Below are 25,314 nucleotides of genomic sequence, written 5' to 3' on the forward strand. Positions count from 1 at the left end.
ATATAATAGGAAACATTACTAAAGGTATTTAGTATTTATTGCTGTATAAAAAGTATTTAGAAAGCCATTTTAGCTTGGTAGTTAAGGCATCAAGTTAAAAATGGAGAGAATGTGAGTTCTAGTCCTGCTTGAGCCACAGAGTCAACTGAGTGACCTTGGCTTCCTCTCAGCCCTAGGAAGGGGGCAGTGTCAAACCACTTCTGAAAAACTGCAGGGATTTGTCCAGGGAGTCTCTGAGAATCAAATATAACTAATAGGAAAAAAATGATTTGGCATTACTGCTAAAAAAGGAGGGAGATATTATCAAAAGTAAGCTAAAGCTTGTTGTAATCTGATGTAAAGTCCTTTGTTCTGCTTATAGGTAAATAAATATATCCTCCACTTTGGAAAACAGTAAGCATAGCTAGCTAGAGACTTCTGAATTTTCCTAGATTATATAGCAAGAATGCAGACTGCACTTTGCATAGAATCAAATAATTGGTTATTGGACAAGAGACTATAGCTCAGGGGCATAGCACAGATAGTTCTTGACTTACAACAGTTCATTTGGTGACCCAAGTTACAATGGCACTGAAAAAAGTGACTTTTGACCGTTTTTCACACTTACGACCATTGCAGCTTCCCTCTGGCTATGTGTTTTACATTTGGATGCTTGACAACTGGTTCTTACTTATGACGGTTGCAGTGTCCCAGGGTCATGTGATCATCTTTTGCAACCTTCTGACAAACAAAGTCAATGGGGAAGCCAGATTCACTTAACAACCATGTTATTTACTTAACAATTGCAATGATTCATTTAACAACAGTGGCAAGAAAAGTAAAAAAATGGGGCAAACTCACTTAACAAATGTTTCACTTAGTAATATAAATTTTGGGCTCAATTGTGGTCGTAACTGGGGGACTACCTGTACACCCTTTGCATATAAAAGTTTCCAAACTCATTCTCCAGTTAAAAGGAAGTAAATAACAAATATCATGAAAAACCTCTGCCATGGAAAAGTGTTGCCAACTAGATCAGACAATAAGAACTTAATGGATAAATTACCTAACCAAGGATATTGGTTACATGTAAAGATCTGATCTCATGAAACATCTCCCTTTGTAATATATTCTATTCGATAATAAGGTTATTACATGTTGTTAGGATGAATCTTTTTTTTCTTTTTCATAACTTTTCTCCCTGAATGATAAAATCACAGATAAGCTCTTAGTATCGACCCTTAATAGAGATCCAAATCCATTTAACATGGAAGGAAGTTTCATTGATTTCACAGCCTGGCAGTCTGATTTAATGCTGCCATGTCAGCTGCAACAGTACAAGAAGTGCTTTGTCCCATGGCAGCCAATTTGGCATTCTATCTAATGTTTTGGGCAGATAGCCATGCAGTTCTTTTTCACTATTATCTTAAAAATTCAGTGCTATTGTGTCCTTGAATTTGTAAGATGCACAAAAGTTGCCCTGCAACAATTATGTACCACACCTATAAGAATAAAGAAGGCACCTGTAGAAGGCTAATTATCTTTGCTCAGTTATAGAAGTGATTGGCCATTTTAATCCTCAAAAAGTACTTGTGGGGAAGTGTGGGAAACAGACATATAGCACTGTCTTCTCATTTCAAAGCAGCCATGGCCTACTTGCATGATCCCAGGAAAAGATGCAGCTGCTTTAAGATGTTGCAGAGAAGTGCTTCCTTTGTGCTCCCATGTGCTCTGAAAAACTTTTCAAAATGTTCATCACTACATTGGATGGTGGTGAATTCTATAGTTGAACTATACATTGTGTACTATCCTTGATGTTGATCCATTACAGTCAGGATAGTGCTTACAAAGGGAAGAATGGGTTTTGCTAAGAATTCCAGGAGTTGGAAGGTTCACACGTTTGGAAGGTTGCATTAAGACAAGACAGCTTGAATTATACAGTCTTCTACCACTAGCTACCATATTCAGAAGCTGTCCTATACCTCAGTGTCCATTTCATGGAGAGGTTTTGGAAGGACTTCTGCACAGACACAACTCTCGATTCTCAGAATCTTCCCAGACAAGTCTTTTTCTTCACAAGGTGTTTCAGAAGTGATGTGCAATTGTCTCCTTCCTAGGCTGAATGAAAATGGCTGGCCCGAATTCACCCAACTGGCTTTTTGCCTAAGGAAAGAGTCACAGTCTCTCAAATTCTCACCTTTCCTATTGGCTCTCATTTATTTCCAATAATCTTCTATTAAACCCATGCTGGTGAGGAGTTCAGGAGAATTTTAAAGTTTGCACATATTTCTGTTAATGTTTGATAGTTACAAAAAGATAATTGCCCACCCGCATGGTGGCATTAGCTTATATTGGCTTATCTAAAAAAAAAAAAACCAAAAAAAAAAAAACCCCAAGCAGTTTCACATCATAAAGTGACGACTCCCTGTGTAGACATGTAGCTTCATTATCATTTCATTGTTCTTAGCTCAGCAGTACTGACTCAAGTGATTTAGAATAAATGTTCAGCTCACTACACAGACTACAGATAATAGATAACCACTTTCATTTGAGAAAAGAGAATACTTCCAACTTAAACTTGAATAAATTGTTAAATTGGTTATAATGGAAGCCAATTCAAATATTTATTAAATGAAATAGCAATGTCTATTTAGAAACAGGAAAAGACTCTTCAAATCATTTTGATTTAGTACAGTTTTATACATTCAGGAGGAAATTAAACATTATGCTCATTATATTATATGTAATTTCTATTTTACCTTCCATATTTTTTTCTTTCTTTAGTCATGCAATAAGAATAATTATTTAGTGTTTGCCTTTGTTTCTAATAAACAATGGGCCTGGAAGGAAAGGTTAGATTTGTCTCTTCTTTGCACTTAGATGTCCTCCATTCAGGTCATGCCATATACTTGCAATCAAGTAAATAAAATCACAATACCTCAAGAGAAATGTGGAAGAAATACTTAAGCACTTTGAATTGAATTTGAAGAAAAAATCATTTTGGGGGATAAAAACTTTTGAAAAGTTGCAAAGCAGATTTCACCATTAGTTCTATTCATAACAGTCCTCCTAACCACAGGAAATCCATAGGTTTGAAAGACCTGCAGAAATTTCATGTCCCTGAGTGTTCTTTTTGTCTCACTTGTATAGATGATTTTCCCCCCACTCAGTTTTAAGCCATTTTTCAGAAGTGTTGCAAGAGGAAACAAACTGTGATTTCGTCACTGGAGTCTTGGTGCATGTAGATTTGTGACAGCGCAGGCTGTTTTCTGAGTGGCAGAAGGAAATGAGAAAGGCGTTGTGTCTGTCCCTGTTCTTTAGAAGGTGTGGTCAGTAAGGCACCTTTAGAGGAAGAAGAGGTTACATGACAATCTTGATTTTGTATAACTGGATGTCTAGGTTCAAGCATGTGACCCAATATAGCATTTCCTGCTTAAATTTCTCCCTGTGTCTGCTGGTAACAGGCTAGAAAGTCTGGCCCCGGGATTTAATATAATGTTTTTGTTTGATGAATTATCACCCTTTGGAAACATGACCGAAAAACAGTAAATTACAAAAATGTTCTTGTAAACAAAGAGTTTTCTAACTTTGTTCTTTAGTTTGAATGAGAAAACTAACTTCCAAATACAAATAAACCTGTATTTTTGAGTATCTACATATTTTTATTTGGAAAAATAGAAATCAGCAGTAGAAGGAAACAGCAGAGCAAAATGTTTTGCAAATGCATGTTCACTTATTTTGGAGTAGTTTTAAAAACAGTGGAATTTATTTTCTAAAAAAATATGAGCCAGATCAAATTGTACAGCACTAATTTGGGCAAGTTGCATATACAAATTTTGCTCAAATAAGATTTGAAATCTGTAGGAGCTGCCAAAGTCCCATTCCATGCTAATCTATTATGTGTTGATTCACGGAGGGCCTCTTTGAAAAACTAATTTTTGTGGGGAGATTGACCATTTATTTTCTTCCAAATTAATGTTCCTCAAGATGAATCCAAGCATAAGTACCTACATATCTATTTCTCTCATATATGATTACGATTTGATATAAAGATTCTGTATTCATCAAAATGCAATCATCAATGAGTATAATAACTATTGGGCTTTCTATGTGTGTTTTTGTTTCATAATGATCATACATCAAAGTCTTAATATTAAACAATTTGTACAAAGCCTTTAGTTGCTTTCCTGGTACCTTTGGTTTGTTTTAATCACGTGAATAATGCATGACTAAGTGAAACATAGTGGCAATATGTGTTTCATCCTCAGAATATGAGTTTGTTCTTTGAAAGAATATGTATTTCTCAGATCAGTGAGAAATACATATTCACTTGGTTTCACTTACTACCCATCTATATGCTTGCATTGAATCAGAGTTTTATAAAAGTATAGATTTCAAACAAAATTATCTTTATACAGTATGAGGTGACTAAACGACTGATGATTCCATCTTTTTCTCTATTAAGGAATACTAAATGTATAGAACAAAGTTAAATATGACTGTAAATAATTCATGAGTTATGCTACTTAAGTTATGAAACAGTATTAATCTCTAATAAGAAGCATTAAGAAGATAATGTTGGTTTATCTCAAGATAATTACTTAAAATATCTCTAAATTGGATATGTATTTCAGAAATAATATGCTAAATATTTACTAAATATTTAGCAAATTTATATGGCCTCCCATTTCACCAGATGTGATTCTGAGCAGTGTACAACTAACACTTAAACAAGGTCACAACCATTAAAACACTTACAACAATAAACATAAAAATAAATAAAAAGCATGATTACAGGAGAAAAACTATTTGGGCACAATATAATCTACTCATAGGCTGCCCACAGGATCCCCAAAGTTTCTGGATAAACCATGTTCTAAAAACTTTCTGAAAGGCTAATCTCACCTTGGGGTGAATAATGTTCCAAAGAGCAGAAGCCACAGCCAAAAAGGCATGCCATCTGGGTCCTGCCAGATAGAACTCCTTGGTAGATGAGACCCACAGCATACCTCTCCTTCTCAACCTGATGCCCGATGGGAAGATGTCATTGGGAAGAAACGGTCCCTTAGATAACGTGGGCTTAAAGGTCAAAAACAGCACCTTGAATTGTATTCAGAAACAAACCAGCAGCCAGTGCAGCTTGTGGAACAAAGGTATTAGTGTGTCATCTTAGCATGCACGTAATTGTCCATGCAGCCACACACCATACCAGTTGATGCTTCCAGATGCTTTTCAAGGGCAGCTCCACATAGAGCACATTATAGCAATCCAGTTGGAATGAATGACTATGAGCAGAGCATTGTAGTCCAGGAAAGAGTGCAACTGGCATGCAACACAAAGCTGTGCAAAGGCCCTCCTAACCAAGACTGTCACTTGTTCCTCTTGCAGGAGCTGAGTTTAGAAAGGCCCCTAGATTGCACATGGGGTCTGTCTGAAATAGTGCAACCCTATCCATGCCAAAGGTGGTAAAATCTCAGGTAAAAAAGCCCCCAAAGCCAAAGCCACTCAGTCTTGTCGAGGTTCACTTAAAGCCCATTCAGACCCCTGCAGCCTTCAGGAACAAGACATTAGTATCATTGCTTAGTTCACCAGGAATGGAAATGTATAATTCAGTATTATCAGTGTGATAACTCATCCCATGGCAAAAAATGACGTTATTCATTAACTTCATGTAGATGATAAAATAGGAGCAGAGAGATTACTGAACTTTGCAGCATCCCACATGATAGGAATTGTAGGTGGGACCTCACTCCTGGTCAACACCAACTGGACTGCTCAAATAGGAAGGAAGAAAACCAGCCCAATACTGTGCTACTGACTCCCATCCCACAGAATTGATCCAGAAAGGATATCATGCTTGATGCCATCAGAGGCCGCTGAAAGCTGAAGGAGAGAAAAGATAGATAAACTATCAACCAGAAATCATCTCAAAGTGACCAATTCTGTTTCCATCCCATGCCCAGGTCTGAATTCTGACTGAAAGGGGTTGCAATAATCCATTTCATCCAGGGCCTGCTGGTCATGCAATTCAGATAGATGTTCATCTGTTGATTCCTTATGTGAGAGTTCAAACTGGAACTAAGTTGGATTTAAAACAGAGATGTGAATTGGAATAGTTCTATAGGATGCAAGAATCACTTCGGCAATTAGGAACTTTTTCTGGAAGCAAAGCCACAATATTTTACTACAGTGTGGGGTTTAGGGGAGACATAGTCAAGGGTATCTTGATCATATTAAATCTTTTTTTCAGAGTTGCTCAAGATACTTTATAACTTCATAGAAACCCTATATGTTAGGCTTGGCTGAATTCTAATCCAAGGTTACCTAATGCAGAGGTCACCAACCTTGTGGGCACCAGGGACTGGTTCCGTGGAGAGAAATTTTTCTGAGGACTGGAATGTGCATGGTTTTGTGTGCTGCCTGCATCCTGTGGATGGGGCTTTGCTTGTTTGTGCGGACCGATTGCTGGTATTGGTCCACGGACCAGGGATTGGGGACCCCTGATCTAATGGGTTTTATATATAAGTGGGTATTTGAACTAAGATCTCCCAGGCCAAAGTCTAACATACAAACCATCTGACAATCATCACAATTGACAATGCAACCATTGCTAGTTTAATAATGGTCCTCATTATGTTCTGTAGTTTACAAGAATACTTAGAGCAGGGGTGTCAAACTGTCGGCCCTCAGGCCAGATGCGTCATCCAGAAGCCGTGCCCACCCCATTGCTGGCAATGGCAAAACCGTCCTGATACATTGCACGACGTCCCGTGACATCACGATTTTGGCATGTCTGACTTAGAGGAAAGAATAACATGAGAAAGCCATGAATCTTTTGACAGTGAGCTCTATCCCTAAAGAATGTGGCATTGCATAATGCTCCTTTCAGTGGCAGTAACATATGAAGGGACAACAAACTAGACTGCTATGATGGAGGAGAAAAGAGGATGCTGGCTCACCTATGATCCAGAACTATAGGAAGTGCTCAAACACCACACACAGCAGGAAGCAATTGCCAGAATTAAGGAAGCAACTTCTTGAATCTTGGCCAGGTATTGCAAATCCTTCCCAGGATGTAACTTGGCACCAACAGCTGTTGAAAATATACAAGACTATGTTGATTCCTGGACTCATCACATATCCCGAGGTAATTCTAGATCGAGAAGAAAGCACAGCTTCATGCCTGATCGGGATTAAAAACTATATAAATGTCTGAAAGGTTCAGTTCTGCAGCCCTTGGGCTACTGAACTAGTCATCATACAGCACTTTTGATTAAGTGAGTATGGGATCTTTGACTTCTATCGAAATAGAACATTTTAAAAACACCAAATGACTTTTCTTGTGCCTGGGTTCATACTATTAAGTGAAAGTGGCTGAGTTCATACATAACCAATCAAAACAGGCCCCATTATGGCTTTCTATGATACGTGAATCAAGCCACTGCCTCAAAATGTTTCTGATTTAAAATAGAAAAGCCAAAGGTTTGAATAGAGTGAGGGTGGAAATGTTTTTATAAGTTCAGCAGGTAAGCTCACCAGGTTGTGTTTTTTTCTTTAAGAAGTAATCAGAGTGGCCTTTTTTGTTCTTTTCTCACCAATATAAATCTACTGTAGTCCATGACTCAGTTAGAACATGGGCTGCAGCCAAAAAGTACTTATTCTTTTTCCTGGAAGTTTCTTGTTTTGAGGAGTAAGTTTCCAAAAATTTACTGGAAAAACATACATTCATCATGTTTTTTTAGGATAATGAATCTAGTAAAGTATACTTGGGGGTGATCGGGTACCATCAGTCACAAACTGAATTTGAAAAAAAATATGTATTTTGTTTTAAAAATACATTGTAATTCTTGTCTCAATTTGACAAAAATAGCTCTTTTTAAAATAAATACATGACGCTTCCCTATTATTAAAAATGAGGTTTTTACTTCACTTTTCCTTTTAATCCTTTAAAATTCTTTACAAGCAGTATTTTTCTATTTGAGAGAGAAAAAGATCCTTTGCAGCAATTTATCTCTGTGAATTTGATAATAACTAACTCCATGGCTTTATCCACTCACATATATAAAATCACCCGTGTAAACTTGACTATTGTCTTTCATAGCATTGTTACAACTTTCTTTGCAGTAAAGTATATGTTGACATTAAAAAGATAACTGTTGGAGTCACATAGAGAGCATTGTTTTCATAGTATTTGTGTCTAGACCCTTAACTCTTTAATCAAGGATTTTCTTTCTGTAGATCAGTCTTTAATCAAACGAAAGAAATAACTTTTTCTTTGTTTTGTTCTCCTTTTTTATTTAATGTGATAGTCATCAGAAAGCACGAGTGACCTCTAGTGAGGATAATGAGAAATGCTAATCTAATAAAAAAAGTATGCTTAAGACATGATTATTATGGGTTTTTTTTTAAACTAGCATAATACTAAAAAGAAATGGAGACTGAAATGTCAACACATGATTTGGTTTTTAAATGAATCATTTAGCATTCAGAAAAGGAAAATATTCATAGTTTTAAAATGGACAAATAATTGAAAAGAACAAAGTCAAACAATATATTTTGATTCTTTAAATTCACCAAACACATTAACACATTCTGAATGCCAAGCTGAGTGATAAGCACCTTCTGTCACATTTTATATTGTGTAATATGAATATTTCTCTTTTATTTCTAAAAATATATTGATGCTATAAGAAATTGTACAATGAATATGACCTAATAATGTTCATTGTCAAATATCCAGCTAGATGGTAGTGAAGATTTTTGAAATAAACATCTCATTCTGAAAGGCTGAATTTTGCAGTTCATTTTTGCTTTTAGAATATGCGTTTGATTAAAATTCTTTTAATATTATTACTTTATTATCTATGCTAACTTGACTTGCAAATTATCGTAGGAGGTTTTTAAATGCATCTGTTAGCAGATGGGTCAGTGTGTTGGCTTAGCGGTTAAGAGGCTAGGCTTGTCAGTTGGAAACCTGATAGCCCAAGTTTGAGACCCAACCACCACACGATAGGGTGAGCTGCCGTTCTTGCCCCAGATCTGACCAACCTAGCAGTTTGAAAGCATGCAAATGCAATTAGATAAATAGGCACTACTTCGGTGGGAAGGTAACAGTGCTCTGTGATGTCATGCTGGCCACATATCTGCAGAATGTGGCCATCTTCACACAATGCTGACTCATGGCCTTGAAATGGAGATGAGCACCACCCTCTATAGTTACCAATGACTAACAGAATAAAATCCGCAGGGGTATATGCAAATGTTAAAACTACAAATAATTGAAGATAAAGTGAGGGAATATTAGACCTAACAGCAGCATTCCAATCCATTTTGGAATGATGTCCCCTCTGAATATCCCCATCAAGCTCCCAGCCTGATGATGTTCTCTCAGGAGTAGGACAGATGGGACTTTCCTGGGTGTGATCTTTTGTAATAATTGTGTAGATTTGTTTGCTTATTTTTGTAATTTCTTATTTTATAATTTATTTTGTAATTTCCACTTTATTGTTTTTTGTTGCTTTTCATTTTTATGAGCTGCCCATACTCAGTTGGGGTCACGCTGCATCAACATTGAATAAATGAAATCAATAAAATATTTCTTAATGTTTAATTTTATGTAGTCATTTTAAACTCTGAAGAACAGCATATATCTATATGAGCCTATCTAAATATTGATTTCATTGAAAGAATCAGGTAGTAGTTCCTGGAAAAGACCATTTTTGTTGACGTCCCATCAAATTGGAATGTGTTCCTCTGGGAAATCTACCTTGTATTCCACAGGTTTCCCTCAACTGCTCTGTGAAAACATTAATAAATGCCTTTACTGTGCTAAGTGTGCTGCAGCCACTAGGTTGTTGTTTTAATTGTAGTTCACTTGTTTTTAGGATGTTTGGCAATGCTTTACAATTTTTGTTTAATTGTTTTCATTAAAATGTTAAATGATCTTAGGTCATTATATGGAAATACAGAGTAGAAACATTTCAAAAAACAGTTTATTTTTTATTTATTCATTAAATTTTTATGCTGCCCATCTCCTCTATATGATTTTGTAAAAATAGTCTTTCAACAGACTTCTAATCAATGACTGCTAGGAAATTTCTTATCTATGTAATGTCTTTTTTCTACAAGTGATCTCTCTCTCTCTCCCCTTTCTGTCTGTCTGTCTGTCTGTCTGTCTGTCTGTCTCTCTCTCTCTCTCTCTCTCTCTCTCTCTCCAGCTCCATCTGATCCACTGGAACACTACCATGTATCACAGTATTGATGAGGCAGTCGGAAAGAAGAATGGTATAGCCATTATTGCCTTATTTGTGCAGGTAATTTTCCTTCTCTTTGCCATGATCATTTATTGTCTCTTAATTGCAGTTTCATTGCAATACTGCCATGATGGGTGAAACTATGGATGTCAATGCCTCTGTTCCACAACTATTACAGAAACAGAAGCAGACTGTCATTGTGTCTGTTCAGAAGAAAGTCATAGTTTATGTCTTTTGGCAATACAAGCCCTTCATTCAAGCTGCAGATGACATTTAAGTTTGTGCTTACCAAGTGAATAAACTGAACTTAACAAGTTGAACTGTGTTGAACTGAACATATTATTCCTCTTCAATCTTTTGGAACAAATATATGAAGGGCTTTTGAGTCTCACTAATTATACCTTTGTTTCAAAAATATTGAATACCTCATGAGGACTAGATTCTTGGTCAATATCCCTGTGGAGGGAGCCTGCATACCTACAGTTGTGTTTTAAGCCTGGTGTCCTTCAATTTGATATTTACCATGTACCAGTCAAGATATAGCCAATCCTGGCAGTGGTTTAAGGAGTGAGCAAGGTGGCAGTTTTCACAGTCTTGTAGAGTAGAAAGTACTGTATTCTTTTTTGAAAAGATTATGATTTTATTTTTGTGGTAGATTTTGTAACTTGCACTGTGGCCTTTGGAAATAATCATAATGTTTACTTTTCCTCACGCAAACACTAGGTGGAAGCAAAAAGTTAGACTTTTTTGTATTTCTTTGGTGCCATCTTGTGGTCATCTTGATTTGTGTAGCTCATGCACAGTTGCCATAATGCACCCTTCCCCACTCTAGACCAGGGGTCCCCAACCCCCCGGTCCGTGGATTGGTATCGGGCCGCGGCATGTCAGCAACTGGGCTGCACAAATAAGTAAAGCCCCATTCGCAGGATTCGGGCAGCACAAAAAACCACACCCCCTTTGGTCTGCGGAAAAACCTCTTGTTATGTAACTGGTCCTTGGTACCCAAAAGGTTGAGGACCTCTGCTCTAGATAATCTATATTGCATTCATTTTTGTGTTAAATTTATATCCTGTATTTTGTCCTGAAGTACAGAGTTGTTTACATACATAAATAAAATTAAGAAACAGTATAACTTACTCCCATTTTTCCTGAACAGCCTTGTGAGGTAAGTTGGGCTGAGAGAGACTAACAGGTTTGAGCTTTGATGATTGAGGATAGACTAGTTAAGGCACCAGGCTAAAAACTGGAAGACGATGAGATGTAGTCCCATCTTAGGCATGTAAGCCTGCTTGGGTGAATTTGAGCTATTCATTCTTTGTCAGCCCAACCCACCTCACAAGGATGTTGTAGGGAAAATAGGAGGAAAAAAGAGTATTAGATATGTTTGCCATTTTGAGTTATTTATAAAAAAAATAATAAAGGTGGGATAATAAATAATTTTTGATGCTATGCAGATGAACCAGGATGGGGTTTCTGAGGTTGGGGTAGTTTGGGACCTTTATTCAAGAAAGGTTTATTATGTTTTCAAATTATCTGTTTTGTTTCTTCTTCCAAAAAATTAAAGTAACATTTTTCAGCAGCAGTTTCATTATGGAGGCTCTCTTGGACCCCAAAAAGGTTTCTTAAAGTAGTTTTTGGGCTCTGTGTTGCTTCCCAGTTTAGAAGAGAGATATAGTAGAAGAAATCTGGAAGAGTGAAAGATCAAGGACCATGTCATGTCTGGAACTGCTGTGAACTGCCAAGTAATAGGATACTGGTAGTCCTTGACTTAAGGATATTCATTTAATTATGGTTCAAAGCTATGATGCCTTGGAAAAAGTAACTTATGATCTATATTTGCATTTTCAACCATTGCACCACCCCCAAGGCTACGTGAACACAATTCACAGTTGCTTGACAACTGACTTATATTTATGATGGTTTGTAGAGCCCTGTAGTCATGATTTGCAACATTTCAATGTCAATTTCTGGCAAAGAAACCCATGGGGAAGTTGGATTTGCTTAATGGCCTGGCAATTTGCTTAATGCCCACTGAAAAATTGTTGTAAAAATGGGTCTGACTCAACTTACGACTGCAATGACTTATGAGGAAAATTCCAGTCCCAATTAATAATAATAATAATAACAACAACAACAATAACAGTAACAACAACAACAATAATAATGTTGGAAGGGACCTTGGAGGTCATCTAGTCCAACCTCCTGTTCAGGCAGGAAACCCTATACTATTTCAGACAAATGGCGGTCCAATCTCTTCTTAAAAACTTCCAGTGTTGGAGCATTCACAATTTCTGGGGGCAGGTTGTTCCACTGATTAATTGTTCTATCAGGAAATTTTTCCTTAGTTCTAGGTTGCTTCTCTCTTTTGGTTAGTTTCCATCCGTTGCTGGCTGTAAGTGGTTGTAAGTCAAGGACTACCTACAGTAGAATAGTGAATGACAAATAGAAATGTTTCTTCATGAACCATATTTGAATGTTTTTTTTGTAGACTTCTATTTCTCGTCTTAAATTCCTTGCAGACTTTGGTGTTTGATTGGAAAGATGTATGGCTCTAGTGCAGAGAAGATTGCTAAAAATAATGAAAACTTGGTCTCCTAAAGGACTTTATAATTGCTTTGGAAGCTGTTATCCAGTTTCTTCAGATCTAATCTTGGAATTAATCAGAAAGTTAAATTAAATTGTTAAATAAATCTCTTTAACTTATTTTCCATCTCATTCTCGATTCAATGTACTCTTTTTTTGGCAGGAAAGTAGGTATTTTGAAAATATCTCTTCACCTGATCCTTAAGTGCTGTATGTCCTATGATTAAGAACCAATTGGGTGGATGCCAAATTCATTTCATGGAAAACACATACACTTATAAAGTACATGTTATATAATTACAAGCATCTAGGTACAAATAACAATTGACTATCTAGGATGAGGTACATACTGTATTTCCACTTCTGTCAATATGTTAAGTCAGGAATTCCCATAAAGACCACTTGCACAGCTCCAAAATAGAGGAAATGTACTATCACTTCCATTGACAGCAACAACAGATAAAAGAGCACAGTGATTTTGTATCTCATTTTATTTATATGAATTGATGCAGCAGAACTGTGTTTGCATCAGCAGGGATGCTCTCTGCTGGTAGAACAAAACAATTCCCATTTTCCCATGGCCTCCTCCACATCATTAAAATTTGTTCAGATGGAACAGTTTTTTTAATGGTGTTGAGGAAATTTTAAGTACTCTTCGATATGTGGATTTTTAAAGAAATCTTCCATCAGCTAAAGGATATGCCTATTCAGTCTGCTGCCCAGGTGCCAATTATTAACAAGCAACTTCAAGACCCCTCCTTTCTCCTCTTATGGCGCTGTATATTTTAATGAGGATCTGCATAGCCCTTCAAGCAAATGATAATTCACAGTCATAGCTGCCAGAGTTCTGCATGAGCATATGGAGTTGTCTATGTCTGTGATATATTTAAGAGTTGTAGATATTAGAATAGCTTTTTTCCAAGGTTTGAGTCAAAACAGCCCAATTAGATTTTATGCTGATTAATAAAAACAGTGTTGATCAATAGTTTCTATTTATTGGCCTCTCCAGTATCTATCATTTTCATATTGTGACTTTACTCAGAATGCAAGTGTCTTTCTCATGAATGAATTGCTGTCCACTACCTGTTTTCTTTGTTACCTTCGTGGTATCCGAAGCAGAACATTCAGATTCAGTCAAATTTTGTTCCATACAGTATTAACCTTGTGAACTCTAAAGCTTTCTCCTTCCATTATGTATTCAAGATAGACAGTAATTAATATTTATATTACTTATATGTAAGGGTGTAGGTCTATACATATGTTGCATATAGTACGTTTAAATGTGTATTGTGTATGTGTACACTTAGCAAGCAATTAAATTTCATTTTTAATGTGTGCCATTGTGCCCACAGTAAAAATGACAATAAAGGTTGTCTGTCTGTCTGTCTGTCTGTCTGTCTGTCTATCTATCTATCTATCTATCTATCTATCTATCTATCTATCTATCTATCTTTCAAAATATGGCCATTTGCTATCCTAAACTATTGGTTTTTCTTCAAGGACTGCTATGAACTTGCTTTTGCTACAAATACTATTTTCAAGCAGGAAGACAAGCATGCCACAAGCATTGTGGGTCTTAATAGCATATAGTTATTTATTAATTTTCATTTTTGCTTCTTTAAGTACCATTCATATTAAAGCTTTTACTCGTTCTTTTTCCCTTCTTGGTGTCTCACATTAGCGAAGTTGAACATGAGTTATTAGCATTCCCTCTAACTCATTCTTGGAATCTTATATTCTCTATGTCCCTCCAACATTTATTTGTTCATTCAATTTCATTCAATTCATTCAAAGTTTGTCAAGTCTGGCACACTAACAAAGGACCATAGATCTGGAGTAATAGAAGGATTAATTAAACCAGCTGATTTTTTTTAATCCGTTCAAACTCAGTGTGGGATAGTCTTTTCTTAATAAACACACATGTACATTCTTGCAATTAATATATTGTAGAATAACATAAATATACACGTGACATACATTTTATATACATTTATGTAAAAAGGTGGGATTAAAAAACTGTAATAATCATGATTAACTACCTGTATAGAATTCAGATATATACAATATCTGTTTGGAATCTGGCCTTCAACTGCTAATTATGCAGTTACTTTATAGCCTGTATTGCATTATAGGTAAGAAGTCCATGGCAGTTCATTCATTACTCAGTAAAGAATTATGCAAGGTGTTCTTGGATAATTAAATTACTCTTTCTTAGCCTTCTAGACCAGGCCTTTTCAACCTTTTCACCCACTGTACCACTTTTAGGATATGACGACATCCGAATACCACCAGTTGCCTAGCACGGTGTCAAAAACTTGATGACCCCCCCTCGAAAAGGAAAAAAGTGATAAAGTACAGGCAGTCCTCGACTTACAACAGTTCACTTAGTGACTGTTCGAAGTTACAATGGCACTGAAAAAAGTGCCCCCCCAAGCCACAGCTGAGCAAGACACCTACCTGTCCACCCCGCCGTGCTCTTCCTCCTGTCAGAGGTTTTCATTGTTGTGCGTATTTCTGTTGAGGATTGGCAACAGAGGTGGGGTAGGGGGATGTTTGGTTTTTACTCCCCCGTCTGCTGGGTGGTTGCAGCAGGTTTTGGTCACATCACATGACCCTTGGACACTGACTGTCATAAATATGAATCAGTTGCCAAGCATCTGAATGTAAATCACAAGACCCTGGAGATGCTGCAACATTCCAGCTGATCGGCGCTTCTTCTGGGCTCAGCAGAAGCACCAGGATCAGCATTGAACTCCAGCTGGAACCTGGCGCTGATCCTGGCACTTCCCCTAAGCCCTGACAGCCCCGAAAAAGTGCCGATGAGCTGGAAAGCAGCACTGACAGCCCTGCAGCTCCAGCCATCTCTCGCTCAGGCTTGTGCGTTGCTGCCACCAGTTCAGATCATTTCCCTCCCCCACTACCATTTTTCTAGGATGGTCGTGTACCACCTGCCAGGTGCCAATGTACCACAAGTGGTACCTGTAACATTGGTTGAAAAGCCCTGTTCTAGACCCACTGAGTTTTATTTCCTTTTTTCTCTGTTTGTCCTTTCATAACATATGTAAGTTAAGTTAGGAAAGAACAAAACAGAGAAGAAAGGAAATGAGACTCAGTGTAGCAAGAATAGTGCAGACTAAGACCTTGAAGATCCAAGTTTAAATCCAAGTGCACTGTAAAGTACTCTGGATAAGTCTAGCTAGTTACTTTCTTGCAACCTGTCACATAGCAGTCTTGTTGTGAGATTATAACAGAGGTAAGTTCTCTTGAACTCTTTAGAAGAAAGATGGTTTTTAATGTAAGAAACAACAACATAAATGTCATGAATTTCACATAGGAATGATAACATCTATACAAAATGAATAACATTACTTTTTTTAGTTTGATATAACAAAGTGTTAGAGAATAACGTGTTGTTAAACCTATTTCAGAAAAAGAGTAATATGTATTGTATTTCAGCATTTATTTATTGTTGGTTTTATTTCAGATAGGAAAGGAACATTCAGGCCTAAAGGCTGTGACTGAGATTCTGCAAGACATTCAGTATAAGGTGAAGTATCTTCATTATATAATTGGGGATCAGGTACTTAATATGATCTCAATTTCTGGAGAAATGGAATATATAGTAGTCATTTATGTAATATACTTATACTCCTCTTTTCTCCTCAACTAAATATCCAAAATATTGAAATATCAATTGCAATTCTATATTAAAAATCACATTTGACATTAACATTCATTAGCAAAAAAGAGAACATCTTTATAATCAAAACAAGATGTAGCCAAAAGGTAAACTTTAATTTGACAGCCAATGTGAACCTATGCTTGATTCACAAATATGCTTCTATTTCAGAAGCCATGAACAACTTTAGATGTTTTGATGTTTTTTTAAGTGTTTTAATGGTTTTCACAGTTTTTAATATTTTAAACTGTTTTTAAGATTTTAATTGTAATATATGTTTCTGAATTGTGAGCTGCCCAGAGTTGCTTCCTGAGATGGGCAGCTATAGGAATCAATCAGTCAAACAAACAAACAAAACAGCTAAAAATCTATAAGCACTCCAAATTAGAGATCTGCTTTTACAGTTGTAGGAAAACCTCATCCAAAAATAAGCTGGCCTACAATTCTCTAGCCAGTTTACTAAGAACGCTTCTATCTTATCTGGATTTAACTTTAATTTGTTCTGTGTCCTCTAGTGATTATTGAACTTAGGCAATTATAAATGGTACTAGCATTGTTGGATTTGGATTCTAATATTCTATAGGCTTACTGATGACACCCAGTCCAAAAACCTGAATGACCCTCCATCTCCCCCCAAAAAGTATTGAACAGAAGGAAGGCAAAATGAAATCAGATGGCTCACCATACCTCAGTATCAACATACCTTTGGAGCTCGGCTTGAGAGAAAGGAACAGGATTGCAAAATAGTGACTCTAAAGATCAACACCTCCAGACAGTCCAGAAGGATACCATCCACTGTAGCCTTGTGTAGGACTTTCAGATATGAACCTGCAGTAAACATTTACAGTGGGGCAACTTTTCCAGATGCTTTGTAACCTATATTGGTTTCCATGTTGCTGGAATTGGGATTATGTGAAACATTTAATTCTATGTGTTGAAGGTTCCACATTTCTAGTATTCAAATAGTCCTCTCTAGATTAAGTCATCATTTTCAATTAAGAGTATAACAAATTCCAATCACTTTGATATTTTCAGAGATTGATAGAACTCTTAAGGGCAACCAAGTCCATCCAGAAAAATGATGTGACATTTTGAACATTTCTTTTAAAAAATATTCATATTTCTGGGTGGCATTCACCCATTCATCCCATGTATAGATCACTTTTGTATAGAGTTGACTTGGCATGGGTGCTTGCATCATCATTTATCAATGCCAATGAAAGTCAAACTGATCTTATCTGCTACAAGCCTACACAACAGATTATGAGAGGTAAACTAAGATTGATTTCTGGGAGACCATTATAATTACATCATTTTCCTTCCTTTCCTTTTGAAATACTGCACAAATTACAGTCCACTTTTTCCTAAATCCACATTTTTTTTTGCTTAAGAACTAAAAACAATCTGGATTCCATTAACTTTTCAGGGCAACTCCAAGACAATACCTTGCTTCAATCCTAACACATTATTACCAGGTGAGTACTTATTTTTGTGCCACAAAAATTTTGTGCACGCTAAACATTTGCTTTTTAGTTGTTAACAGCTAGAGTCTTTGCATACAAATGGGACATGAATCAAATCTTAAAAAATCATTGCTATCAAGTTATCAACTTCGACTAACAGTTTTAATTTAATTGAATTGCTAATAAACATAGCTCTGAACACAATACATTCCAGTGTTCTGTAACCTAGTTATACTCTAGCTCCATTGAGGCTACAGCTTCAGCTAGACATTCTCAGAAATGTAAATTCATTTTCATTAAGAGATCATCAGGATGAGAATACTGGTATAGCCCATTATAACAAAAGTCTTGACCAAAACACTATGTGTGGAATACTCACCAGGTAGCATTTCTATTTTTTTATAGGACTGAATCATAGTTTTCAAAATATTTGTACTTGTATTACATTAAAATATAATACCAATAGAATTCAGACAGGTAATATCTCAATTGGCAATTATATCTTAATATATAAAATTTACACAGTACATTTATTGTGAAGAGTATTTCATATTTTGTAACTTGTTTTTTTAGATTGGAAATACAGTAAGTTACTAATTGGAATCTATGAGTTTTTTTTCCCCTTTTGCCTAGGACTTCTTATCTATTAGAATATAATAGAGGTTCTGGGTTTTACACTTATATTTTCCATGCACCGTAAGTGAGAAATACATGCTTACAGAGAACTAACCTGACTCGCAGAACATTGTGAGGTCTTGGGAATCTTCTTGTCTAAGTATTGTTGATATTTAAATAAATATATATTTCTTAACACAATAAATAGTCGAGAATACAAGGTTTTCATTAATTAAAAAAAATCTCAAATAATATAGGTAAATATGTTGTAATAGAAAGATTTGCTGTTTGGAGAAATTATAAAACCATCATAATACCCATAAACATCGTTTACCATTATTAAAATTAAGAGAAAAAGACATAAAAGAAGCACATAATTAAAACAAAAAGTTTCTTATTAGTCATCTAATACCTTGACAGGTAGTATTCTTGAGTGACTCCTTTCTTCATTTCCAAGGACAAAATACATTTTTGATATTTTACCAGTTGCCATTCATTAAATGTATATTCACTTGATCTGAGAAATCTATAACTATAATAGATGCAATTATAGATAGAATGGATAGAATTCTAAGCAAATTCAACTGAGATAAAATAAAGGGTCACAAAGGAATTAAATTTGATAAAGTCAATATATTCCATCAACCTCTAGATAACTCTGGATCCAATTTGGTTCTTTTGGACTTTAACTAACTGATATACATGCATGTGTGATGAAATATTGAGAGATGATAAAATACTGTTAGATTTTGATATTATTTCTAGGAATTTCATAGCATTTTAGAAAAGAATGCAAACATTTCATGAACTTTGGCTATTATACAAGTTTTCAGCAATAACAACTACAACAACAGTACTGTATTTTCCGGCGTATAAGACGACCTTCTAAACCCTGAAAATTTTCTCAAAAGTCCGGGGTTGTCTTATACACCAGGTAGCTGTTCTCTGAATTTAAAACCAATCTGCCCCCTAGTGGCCAGCCCTATTTTTTTTTTTTTTACAGAAATAAGCACTAACAGTGTTTCTCAATTTTGACAATTTTAAGGCATGTGGACTTCAACTCCCAGAATTCCACAGCCAGCAGGACAAAGCATTCAAAAATCCCATTTTTCTACATCGCCCATCACTTTATTCTTTTTCAGGAAAAGCAATTAAATAGTAGAAAACAGTAAGCTATATAAATTAAGGACATTACATCTACAAAAAAAAGAAACATTTGATTTACTTCTTATACCTATAGCAGCCGTCATGAATATATGGAAAAACTTTTTGATTCAGCAAATCAATTGATTAAGAAAGATACTGGTCAAAGGAAAAAGATCAAAGTGAAAATTAAAAAAATAGAGGATGGGATCTACCAGAGAGAATATTTAAAAAAGAAACATTTGTTTGAATATGGTTAAAGAAACAGAAAAGATTCTGAATACATATGTCATTCTAAGAGAGATTAATTCCTTAAATAATACTGTGTGCTTCCCCCCCCCCTTTTATTTTATTTCTTGATATAAGTAATATAATACTGCTGAAATGGCCTAGATGAAGGGAATGTTTTAGATAATTAAATGTGTCTGAATTTAGGGAAATTATAATGTATAAAAAAGAAAAAAATAAGACCTAAAGGATTAGATGGCTAGGCACATTAAATGGAATATTTAAAGATTAAATATATTTTATCAAAATAATAAGAACTATATTATTTCAAGGTTTGCAAAGAAGAGATTTTGGGGAAAAGGGGAAATCAACTAAATGTACTATGTGGATTATAGATTATAGAAACCAATTGTTAATGATTTTTCTTTACAAATGTAAACCCAGCAAACACACTGTTTACCAACTATTAAGTGATTTATGTTTTTAAAAAATCAATAAAATATATGGGGAAAAAAATACCAGCTGAGTTCAGGAAGCATTAGGGAAGCAGTGGTGGGCAACACTCGCTTTCTAGCAGCAAAGGAATGGAGCTCCCATTGTGCTCATCTATAAACAGAAATTCAATATTGTACCATATTTTCCGGCATATAAGATGACTTTCTAAACCCTGAAAATCTTCTCAAAAGTTGAGGGGTCATCTTATATGCCCAGTCATCTTATACGCCGGAATATACGGTAATAGCGCTAAGAGAGGTGAACAAAGGAAACCTCTTCAAAATAATGAGATTGAAAACAGAATATTGAAAGGAAACAATTGAGCATTGAGTTTCTAACTGGAAAAAGAAGCCTATGCACAGTCAATACCTGAAGGACAGTGAAGGAAAGGCAGATACAAAGTGGAGCTGGTTGAAATTAGAAGTACTGAAGAAAGAAATTGAAGGCTTCATTTTGGCTGCTAAAGAACAAGAGTTGCAGAATAATTCCATAAAAGCAAAAATTCAACACGTACGTAATAAGAGCAAATGTTGCTTATGCAATGAGAAAGATGAAATAATGGATCATCTTATCAGTGGCTGCAGCAAAATTTCACAGACTGATTATCTACAATGTCATGATCTAGTTGCCAAAAAATATACATTGGAAACTTTGCCAGAAGTTTGGTCTGAATGCAGTAAAAATCACTGGGAATACCAACTTGACAAAGTTCTTGAAAATGAATAGGTCAAGATCCTGTGGAACTTTTGGATCCAAACAAATTCTGGCCCACAACACTCCTGACATCACTATTGTGGAAAAGAAATAAAACTTATTTTTTTTTGCAATACCACGTGATGCATGAATTGAAGAGAAACAGCTAGAAAAAATAATGAAATATTGTGATTTGCAAATTGCAGTTGAGCGATTGTGGAAGAAGAAATCAATGGTTGTACTGATATAATAGGAGCCCTTGGAGCAATACCCAAAGGGCTATTAGACCTGAATATTCTGACTTTGCAAAAAATATCTATATGCTCAAAAATTACCTTAACAGTTCTTAGGTCTTTGGTTAGGATTTGAACCAGTGGTGGGATTCAGCTGATTCGTACCACTTTGGCAGAACTGGTAGCTACTTTTTTGTTGCCCAGGCTCAGAATGGACTTTCAGAAGTAACATCCACACAGAGAACCAGTTGTTCATATATTTGAATCCCACCACTGTTTTGAACTGTTAAGTTTTTACCAGCCCCAGACTGAATCAAATTGAAGATTAAATCTTAATAATAATATTGAACAATACCTAATGTCTGACTATTAGATGTTCCTTTGGATTTAAATAACATTTTTTTTACCTAGAGCTACAGGATAGATGGTAAAATTGGCTGACAAATTTCAACCCCAGTTTTCATCTGATTTTACACTTTTTTAATTTTCTAATTTCTACAGTAGCAACCACCATTGTGGTTGCCATGCTTTCAATTTGAATTGTTTCTAATGGAAAGGATTGCTTTTATAAAACTATCCTGAGAAGCATATCACCACGTTTTCTATTTCATTCTGCTAGAAAATTAGTCTACACAAACCTCCCTGTGCTGTAAAATGATCTAGGGATAAAATTCGGCAAGTTGCCTTTTATGAGATACTTTCTAGGGACTCTGTTTGACAGCTGTAGATTGCATACAGAAAAAGTTTGATGATTTCATTTCTTCAACTGTATTTACATTATTGTTTTCAAACCAAGGTATCCGTTCAATTTCAGATCCACTGCTAAGAGACTATTGGGTGTATGAAGGCTCTCTCACCGTCCCACCCTGCAGTGAAGGTGTTACGTGGATCTTATTTAGATATCCTTTAACTGTATCCCAAGTTCAGGTAATGGTTGTGCTTATGACCACAGCCTGAAATTCTCAGTGAAAGGTTACAATATGCAAACATATTGCAAGGCATTATACTTGTTCTTTCCTGGAAATCTCATTAAATTGACCCATTTATGGCTTTTAAAGTAAAGGTTAAATAATTTGTGTTATTAAAATGGAAAGGTCAGAAATGAAGAACTGTTGTTACTATTTTTCTCGTATATTATAAAAATAAAAACTTACCATGAAAAAAAGAAAGAAAAGTAGAGGGGAAAAGAGAAATAAATAAATACCCAGCAATTTTCTTAAAAAAAAAACTTAAAACAAGCAATAGCAGATGTTTGAACAGATGTGCAAAATAGCCTTGTTTGTGTGCTTGAGGCCTAATGCAATGCTATCCAGCAGTTGCTAGCTAGTTTTACTTTCCAGAGCCATTTCAACCAGTGCCAGCATGTTCCATAGCTGACACAGAACTCACATGAGTCTAGGGGACAATTATAGATAACGTGAAATTCTCTCTTCATGGGAAACTTTGGTTTCTGCCTCTGTCTGAAAGGACTTTTTTTGAATGATATATGCTTCCTTCTTGCTACTATCCGTGTTTGACAAAAGGACATGATTACAGTATCGCAAGCAAGGCCAGCAGGTAACAGACAGTTAAGGGCACATGCAGGTCACCTGCTATTTTTCTTTTAAATAGAAATGTATAGGTTACTGAACCAAATCGGGTTAATAGTGTTTTCCCCCTCAAAACCCGACTTATTTCATTTTTATTGGTGGCAAGCAACTGTGTGTCGAACTAATTCGCATTTTTATTTTATTAGTTTCTTTTAACTCTCAGAGGATTCTTGTGTTGTTTTTGTTATAAAAGACTAACCTCTCAAAATTGCTGCAGTAGTAGACTCTAGCTATATGGAGTGGAAATCCATCAGTTTCACAGATATTCCCACTCAGATAAAGACTGATACTATACTTTTAATGAAATGTGAACTACAGGACATTATTTCTAAGTGGCTGCAGATGAAAATCTACTACAGTGTGCCTACTATATGTACATGCCAAAGTGAGCTGAAGCATCTGATCAGCATATTTTAAAGCAAAGAGTGCCCCAGTATCAACGTTTATGTACATGTTTGGCTTTGGTATTATTTATCATAAATGCCCCACATATTCCATACTAGAGATATTAATAGTTTCTATGCAAAATAAATATCCAATAGGCTGTAGGAAAATAATTCGTTACCATGCATACTCAGTCACTAACCTCATTGCTTTTTTATAAAATATATCCTATTTAAAGAAGTCAAGTTTTGATGCATTAAATTATGTGTTTAGACATTCCAGACTTCTTGCAACAAAACAAAAAATGCTAAGGAATATATACTTTATACTATAGAGCTTTATACATGCTAAAACAATTAGGATATGCAGACAGCAGCACTTTTGTCACTTAAGATAAAGAAGATTTAAAAGATCTCATTAGGAACATAAAATAAAAGTGAAAAATCTAGGATAATGTTACATATTAGGAAGACAAAAGTGATGTCAACAAGCTTGGCAAAGATGATTCAGTTTTCTTGGTCTAAACAATAGGTAAAAGTGGAAGAGGGGATTAATCCTAGGGAAAAGATCCTGAAAGATAAGAATATTACTGTGATCAGAAAGATCAGAATAGTTAAAGCAATAGATTTCATAGTAGAGATGTATGGACATTAAAAAGAAGATAAGAAAATAATATTGCTGAGAATTATGAATATATAGGTAACTATTAAGTGTACCATAGATGCAAGAAGAACTTGTTCATTTTGCATCAAATAAAGCCTGACCTATTTGGGACATGTGATGTACATAAGTAATAGACTAGAAAAAAAATTACAAGGATGGAACAGGATTGAGGGTAGTAAAGGCAACAGGTAAGATGAATGGATGGGATCAAAGATATTACAGGGCTGTCTTGGAAGACCTACAAAATATTGCTGAAGATAGTTGTGACGACAAGCATTTGTCCATGCAGTCACCAGAAGAGAATATTCAATATATATTTATTCATTGCTGTTTCTCCTCTTCACTCATTCATTCTGTGGCTGCTACTACTACTACAACTATCACCACCAATACTATTAACTTTACAGTGTTCTGCTTTTTTCAGAAAGAAATCTGTTTTATATAAGATCATTTCTAACAATAGTACATAGACTGTTTACAGATATCAACAATAAGGGCAGATCTTTCCTTCTTTGTTTTTTGCTTATAGATCAGTTGATTATAATTTATTCTTGGTGAGAAGTGGGACAATTCCTGCTTGGCTAAATATTTTTTCTCTCTCCTATGTTTATGACACTTTCTACGATCCCTGTAATCATTTGCTTACATTGTCCCAATGATTCATTTTAAAAGCGTATTCTCTGGAATAGTTAGTTTTGCCTACTCTCTCATAAACCTTTTCTTTATTTTTCCTGTTTTTAAAAGGTTAATTTTGTCCTGGTTTTCCAACAATTGGGTTGTCTCCTTGTGAAATACAAGGCTCATGTTACAATTAAGCAAGAATAGGTTATCAAAGCTTTATAATAAAGAAATGAATCGACAACAGTTAGAATAGCCAGGTGGCTTTGATGTTGTTGATTCATTTCAGCCTTGTAATCATGTCATAATAAAACAGGAATGGAAATGTGTTGAAATGTTGGCACATTCCCAAGTTCATACTGGATTTTTTCACTTCTATTTTAATCTAATTTCTGTTTGTAATGATCATTACTTTGATATAGTAAAGTCTATAATACCTCAAAAGCCTTCTTCAGAATGTTCCAAAAGATGGTAAGAAACTATAAATTTTAATGTGAGAAGAGGGGAAATGAATTAATGCATGGGAGTATCCAATACACTTAATTTATTTTAGTTAATTTTAATTCTGTTTAAATGTATTCTTGGTTACATATTTTTTAAAAAGCTTTGTATGCCATAACAGTTGAGTGGTGGGATGTATATTAAATAAAGAGAGAAAAAATAACTAGTACACACACACACACACACACACACACA

General features: G+C 35.4%; 1 protein-coding gene across 5 annotated transcripts in view; it reads left to right on the forward strand.

Moving 5' to 3' along the window:
- CA8 (carbonic anhydrase 8) overlaps nt 1-25,314 on the forward strand; it is a 39,866-nt gene that overhangs the window by 10,814 nt on the left and 3,738 nt on the right. For 3 of the 5 annotated variants that reach the window (XM_039335847.1, XM_039335856.1, XM_039335841.1), the window contains 4 exons: nt 10,197-10,292; nt 16,300-16,362; nt 17,921-17,969; nt 22,179-22,291. In XM_039335847.1, coding sequence (XP_039191781.1) covers nt 10,197-10,292; nt 16,300-16,362; nt 17,921-17,969; nt 22,179-22,291 — 321 coding nt within the window. Of the gene's footprint in view, nt 1-10,196; nt 10,293-16,299; nt 16,363-17,920; nt 17,970-22,178; nt 25,090-25,314 lie in introns of all 5 variants that reach the window. The other 2 variants (XR_005555863.1, XM_039335865.1) reach the window with 2 other exon arrangements.

The sequence above is a fragment of the Crotalus tigris genome, unplaced genomic scaffold, assembly GCF_016545835.1.
Source record: "Crotalus tigris isolate CLP2741 ecotype Arizona unplaced genomic scaffold, ASM1654583v1 scf7180000017546.9332058, whole genome shotgun sequence".
In the NCBI taxonomy this organism is placed as follows: domain Eukaryota; kingdom Metazoa; phylum Chordata; class Lepidosauria; order Squamata; family Viperidae; genus Crotalus; species Crotalus tigris.